Source organism: Ostrinia furnacalis, unplaced genomic scaffold, assembly GCF_004193835.3.
Source record: "Ostrinia furnacalis isolate ACB-3 unplaced genomic scaffold, ASM419383v2 OfSCF5517, whole genome shotgun sequence".
In the NCBI taxonomy this organism is placed as follows: Eukaryota; Metazoa; Arthropoda; class Insecta; order Lepidoptera; family Crambidae; genus Ostrinia; species Ostrinia furnacalis.
This window is the reverse complement of record NW_021135756.1, coordinates 1-6,764: the sequence shown is the minus strand read 5'-3', so window position 1 is coordinate 6,764 and position 6,764 is coordinate 1. Positions and strand designations below refer to the sequence as shown.

Sequence of the window (6,764 nt, the reverse complement as noted above, 5' to 3'; positions counted from 1 at the left end):
AAAATAACTGGTACATACAGCATATTTTTTATCATTACTGAATATTAGATATGAAATTGGGGGAGGGGGGGGGGAGGTCTGTGTTCTGCTGTGGACGTCCTGTAGCTGAAATGAAGATGAATGTGCAATGCACTTTCCAGATGGTGATAGATTTGCAGAGGGAACAATGACGTACAGAGTGCTGGACGCCACGGCGCCGCTTGAAGGAGGATACTGCCGCTGTGAAAGAGGTCCGAGGGTTGGTAAATATGAATAAGAAAGACGAAAACTTATTTCAATACCCATTGATTTTTAATATGAATAAAAAGGAAACTTGTTACAAAATGAATAGATATCCAATGTACAGTCACGGAATGAAAAGGTTCGTCAGTTTTCAAATTGATTCCTTCAACGAATCGCAAGCACATATTACCTTTTGAAACTATGTTACAGAATAATCTCGAGTTAGAGAAAATAATCTTTAACTGTTCGTCAGTAAAGTTCAAAATTATTCAGATCAAAGTTGTTTGACGATTTATCTTGTCAAGATTATTATGATTGATAAATAAAACCTTCTTGTTGGTTCAACCTGCCATTATTATTTCTATTAAATAAAAAAAAAAGTAGATTTTGTAACATTGCATGGGATAGAAAATTAAACAAGCAAAACCTCATTAGCAAACGTTACGTTAGCAAACGTCATATTTATTTAAATGTTAGCAGCACTGTTTCTTGCGCTGTTATGTTGGCAGGTTTGACTCTTACAGTACCTAGTGCAAGCGAAAACCGACACTAAGGTGACGAACCTTTCATTCCGCGACTGTACCTTTAGTGATTAAAATTCAAATTTAAATTGTACTGGTAAATGGCACTTATACATGTCCCAAATATAGCTTGCCCTACCACCACTTCGGGACAACATATGGGCTGGTGCTGAGAAGTGGCGGAAGAAACTAAGTCACCTTATGATGTTATCCCGAAGAATCATGTGGGATAGTACTTTTTTTCTTAGGGTAAGCTATATTACGGAATAACACAGGTCCCGACTGGTACTGACAAGTACCAGAAGAAAAGAAACCTAACATTTAGTCAATGGAAAAAACCATTTATTTCTGTCAATACGGCTTGTTCTATGTACTAAATTAATAATGTGTAACCGTTTCAGGGTCCCGCTGGAGCGCCAGGCATGGAGGGCCCCAAAGGCGACGCCGGGCCCCGGGGCCCGCGAGGAGCGAGGGGCCCTCAAGGTTCCCTGGATCTGATGCTGCTACTGCTCGCTGATGTACGGCATGATATCAGGAACTTGGAGGCGAAGGTTTACAAGGATGGGGAGCAGTAAGTATGATTTATCAACAAATTACTTCAGATTTGAAAATATGTACTGTAACGTCTAATGCCGTTTCTGTGTAATTTTATCCTGATTAGTTATAGAAAGAGTTAAGGAATTGACCTTCTATAGGTAGCAATTCATACTAAACTAGGCGAACTAGGATTTACGCCATGATAACATATTTTATCGAGGCATTAGTTGGAGACAAAATGTCTGTGTCGATTATGTCATGGTGCACATCGTAGCCCTGCAGAGGCTTTTGATGATCGTTTCCACGATCTGAAGTTTCACATCTTGTGTGCTTATCAATAGCCTCATGGTCATGTCATTGTATATCATTCCAGGCCAGAACGCTTCAACCTGCAGAAAGCCTGGCGGCACCAACGCAAGCAGGAACGCTTGGAGCGCGAGAAAAGTACCGAGCAAGACCTGGAGGCCTACACCGCGCCGCCACTCGTCAAGGAGGTGGCTACGGTAGTCATCACACCGCAAGGTACTTTTCACTTTATCATTATTTCAACCACAGGACGTCCGTCCTCCACTGCTGAACTGCCTACCCCAATGATTTTGAGATTGGCCAGTAGACAGCCTTAAGATTTGTATGGACTTAGCTGAGCGTGATATCATTTTATATGCGCCTTTTTTCCGTCGGGAAGTTCTTTGTGCATATTCACTGGCCTATGAGGACGACCAGTGGGTTATGTAGGACTCTGGCGGCCAGATTCTACTTACTAAAGGCCGAAGGCGGGGGGAGGGGGGCCTATCCACTAAAACCCGACGGTGTCCACCGGAGCTCAATGAAACGGAGTCGCGAGTTATTTTTCTAACTTGGACATTCGTCCGCAGCTCACTATTGAACTACCTCAATGCTATCCAGAATGACCAGTAGCTTCCTACATACAGGCTTCGAGATTTCTATGGAATTAGCTGAGCGTGACGTTATATTACACGCGCCTATACTTCTAGTATGAAATGCTGCGTGTGCATGTGAAGTTACGTCACGAGTCAAGTAGCTCGCTTCACGTATTAGTTTATTTGACGTAGACATACTAACTCGATTGACGTAGACGTACTAACTCGCCGTAGACGTGCTAGCTAGCTTACTACAAATTGTTATCAAAATCTTTTTAATTTTGCAGGTCAAACGGGTGACCTTTTCCGCACTGACGCCACCACCGACTGGTCCCTTGTGAAGGGAGAGACTGAACCACCGGAACTGCCATTAGGACTGACACAGGTAATTAAACAAATTATTTATAGCATAAACTTTGCAAAATAGTTATGAAAAAAGATACGATAGTTCTTATATCGCGGGGGTTTTAGGGTCACAGCCTTTGTGCACAATGAGAGCTATCGTTTTTACATAACAATGGAGAAGTTTCGTAATGTTGAAAAAAAAATGGATCTGTCAACAGCACTGGACCAGGGGTGATTCACTGTTTGTACTCCAAATTAATGACGTGAAGACATCGTTCAAATGGGGCGAAATATTTGTTATGCGCATCATTAGGGCCCTGTAACATCTTTATTTGTAGAGATGTTTTCATGATTCTTTCACCAATATTATATTTTCAAGTTATATTAATAGAAAAAAAAATGGAAACTTCTCCATTAGCACTACTGGCGACTGACAGGAGAACCTAACTACAGTGGCGCCATCCTAGTGACTGCAAATGCGAGTTATCCTAGCGCTTCAGCCCTCACCAGTTGGCACTACTAGCAAGTGACAGTGACATTACAGAGGCGCCAACTGACAATATACAATGATTCCAGGACATGACAGCAATGGACGAGAAGCTTCGCGAATTCTATATCCTGGCCAATACCACGAGGCCCGGCGACGCGGACGACGAGCCCGAGGAGCAAGGGACTGACGACTCGGAGGACTACAACTTCTACTGACAATAAACCACTCCACCACAATGTTGTTTTTGATTTTAAACTTGACATGATTGGCAATAATTTTAAGGCACAACTTCTATAAAAGACCACGTGGTAAAAACACGATTATGTAGACGATGAACGGTTAGTAATTACTAGATTTACTTCGAATTAGTGACGTCATATTTCTTTAATTGCACTCTCTAGGACCTAGGAGAATCGGTTTAAACCGCTCACAAAAGTATGTCTATTTATTGGTTTCGTTAATTGCCCCATTGTAAGTATTGTAACACACCAGACTTTACAAATAGAGTTCTATAAGACAACAACAGATGGCGCTGTACGTACTCCCGATTATTATAAATGATTGATGATTAGTTCCTAAAAATGTCAAGAGATGGCGTTGTGTGTACCTTGAATCGCGGTATCACCTATTCTTCACCTCTAGATATAAGTTAAAATGGCACACCACGTATTGAGATTGAAATCCTTCTTGCGATTACAATACGAAACGCACCATAACTGGCTTTCAAGTCATTGAGACCTTTTTAGGATTTCTGTAGAGTAATTGAGAAAGAATATTTTTGTATCCCGGCACTGAGCTTGCGCTTTTACGCCAGTAAGACGCGTTGCTAAGTCCTTTATACTGTATTTTTTGTCTTCTTCCTGCTGACTTCGAGACCCACCACACTACTCTATTAACAATTTATAGCAAATTATATTTATACCGACATATAAGTACTGTATATTTTAGATTCATTCAACATGCAACATTTGGGGTAGGAAGGAGAGAATATAACTATCGATATCGAGAATATGTCTAAAATTCCAAATTCTCACTTTTAGGAAAAACGATAGAGGACTACCAAATATAACATGCTCTCCGTCCCATTAAATTATACAGTCCAAGGTAAGGTCAACTTTGGTAAGGATCCTAAATAAAATACCATTTACCATAATACATAAATCTTTAACTCATGATATAAGTGATACAGTATAATAAACTCTCTTGCCTTGCGTCAAGGTTCAACTTGCTACAGAGGGCTGATACTGGGCGGCGAGCCGCTTGAACTCGTTGCTCTTGGCGTTGTATTCCTTTGTGAATGGGTGTTCTGGGTGGCTGTCGAGGAGCTGTGCTAGGTAGCGGCTGGAGACCTGCAATTTTAGAAAAAATAACCCTAGATAAAGCCCGGTCTGTGAGCACGTAGAATTTTATCCAATGACCCCAAGCTACCCATCCTTACCGCTCGCGCGTAATTATGTTGCTGTCGCGCTCGCACACTCACTGCGGCCGCCCGTCGTACAGTCGCAACAGCAATATAATCACGCGCGAGCGATAAGGATTGGTAGCTTGGGGTCATTGGACAAAATTCTACGTGCTCACGGACCTGGCTTTAGTAACATAAAAAGGTACAGGATGCGTTGCGGCTAGGGTTGCCAGGCTTTAGCTGGACATGTGTGGCTTTTTATGGTCTTGTCTGGCTTGTCCGGCTTTTGTTAGACTTTTTATGTGGCTGCCGCGCCAGGCGAAAGTCGTCACAGAATAATATGAAGCGCACGCATCAGGATGTTGGGCACTGACGATGATGGTACTCACTCGCGAGCTGTCCGGTCAACTGAAGCACAGAGTCCGGCTTTTGTGTTTTTGGATCTGGCAACCCTAGTTATCTTACATAGAAATATCAATCTATCTATCGTCATCTTACATTTATAAATATCTATGGCACACGAGCGGTGCGGCGCTGCATCACGCGATACGGCTTTGCAGTGCGGCGCCGCAACGCATCGTGTGCTTTGGTTCTTATTGAGTGGAGACCGCCACTGGGAAGCGTAGTGTAGATTTAAAATGCTCTCCACTTAGGTAAACAATTTGGGATGCCCCCCAGCTAAGTAGAGCTAAGTAAAGTAGCGCTGGATGAGACAAGACAGGGTAAAATGGCGTAAATTGGAGGACCAACACTAATTTTGTTACATCAAAACGATAACAAGATTTCAAATGTCCTACAACACGTGCCTGTTGGGCATAAGCCGTTCAAAACCCACTACATCAAGGTTTCCCAAACCATGGTTCGTGAACCAGTGGCGGGTCGCGAGCGAACATTGAGTGGGCCCTCTCTGTAGAACGACACACCACCCTACAGATCCGAATCCTTTATTTAGGCATATTGGTAACGGTTAAATTTCCTATAGGTGGGTCCCGAGTTTGGGAACTTGTATTAGATGAGTCGTAGCCCAGACAACATTGGGAACCACTGAGTGACATATTCTATGGTGTACAGTCGCTCACACATAGGACGATGCATAGCAAAATAGCCTCTATTTCAACTACATAAAGTTCACATACCTCAGCAGGCTTGCCGGCGTGCGCGGCGGCTACGGCCTGGGCCAACAACAAGTCGGGCTGCTGCGGCGCGCGCGCCTGCGCTTCTACCACCAGCTGTTCGGCTTCCTCCCACATTCCTGCAATACCAATCGAGGGTACATTATCATCATTATCATTCGTTCGTTCGTTAGTTTCAGCCGAAAGACGTCCACTGCTGGACAAAGGCCTCCCCCAAGGATTTCCACAAAGACCGGTCCTGCGCCGCTTGCATCCAGGTACCTCCCGCGACCTTCACCAGATCGTCGGTCCACCTAGTGGGAGGCCTGCCCACGCTACGTCTTCCGGCACGTGGTCGCCACTCAAGAACTTTCCTGCCCCAGCGGCCATCAGCTCTTCGAGCTATTTGCCCTGCCCACTGCCACTTGATTTTAGCGATTATCATTACCAAGTCAATTAGTCTGCACTGCACTGACGGATTAGCAAGCTGAAGTGGCAATGGGCAGGGCATATAGTACGCAGAACTGACGGCCGATGGGGCAGCAAGGTTCTAGAGTGGAGGCCACGTACGGAAAACGCAGCAGGAACAAAACGCTCTCAAATTTACCAGCAGCAAATTGAGGCCAAATGGGTTGAGTCAAGGTCTGATCTTAGCATATTTCTCTCTTGGTCGCTTTTTATGACATCCACAGAGTGGGGTGGGCTTGTTCTACTCTATCGCAACCACAAGGCTAATTAAGGTAAGCAGAGAACAAATATAGCAGGCAATAAAAACATTGACCAAAGAGTAAACGCGAGAAAAAGGGAAGATGATGGTACAGGACCAAAATGTTACATAACTCGGTAACATCTGAAGAGTTTGTTTGTTTACTTGAACGCGCTAATCTCCGGAACTACTGGTCCAATTTGAAAAATGCTTTCAGTGTTAGATAGCCCATTTATTGAGGAAGGCTATAGGCTATACAACATCACGCTATGATCAATAGGAGCAGAGCAACAATGAAAAATGTTGCGAAAACGGGTTTTCACGCGTAAGAAGTCGCGGGCACAGCTAGTTTAAGAGCGTTTACGCCGTTTGGCGCAAAAACAGTACTTTTTCAACTCGTTACAATCATTAACCAGTAATACTACAAATATGTTATAGGCATAAATAGTTAGGCAATTTCGTCGTCTAAATAGTTAATTGAGAAAATATTGCGATTAGTTTAGCATTTAAGAATTCTATCAAGATAAGTCCACACAGGTTTTGTAAAT

General features: G+C 43.5%; 1 protein-coding gene and 1 long non-coding RNA gene across 2 annotated transcripts; one reads left to right on the top strand and one right to left on the bottom strand.

Annotated features, from left to right (window-relative positions):
• Positions 1-144: 144 nt before the first annotated feature.
• LOC114361300 (uncharacterized) lies at positions 145-3,237 on the top strand. The gene is made up of 5 exons (XM_028316295.1): positions 145-238; positions 1,145-1,314; positions 1,654-1,802; positions 2,449-2,546; positions 3,083-3,237. Exons 1-5 carry the CDS (start codon positions 167-169, stop codon positions 3,209-3,211), a joined length of 618 nt encoding a protein of 205 aa, XP_028172096.1. The 5' UTR covers positions 145-166; the 3' UTR covers positions 3,212-3,237.
• A 902-nt stretch (positions 3,238-4,139) lies between these two features.
• On the bottom strand, positions 4,140-5,646 carry LOC114361301 (uncharacterized). The gene is made up of 2 exons (XR_003656584.1): positions 5,535-5,646; positions 4,140-4,345 (listed from the first exon to the last, which is right to left on the bottom strand). It is a non-coding gene; the product is annotated as an uncharacterized LOC114361301 (long non-coding RNA).
• Between the last annotated feature and the right edge of the window lie 1,118 nt (positions 5,647-6,764).

Coding starts and splice junctions, on each gene's coding strand:
- LOC114361300 (XM_028316295.1), top strand. CDS start 167: ATGACGTACAGAGTGCTGGACGCCACGGCGCCGCTTGAAGGAGGATAC. Junction 239..1,144: donor GCTGTGAAAGAGGTCCGAGG/GTTGGTAAATAT, acceptor TAACCGTTTCAG/GGTCCCGCTGGAGCGCCAGG. Junction 1,803..2,448: donor GGTAGTCATCACACCGCAAG/GTACTTTTCACT, acceptor TTAATTTTGCAG/GTCAAACGGGTGACCTTTTC.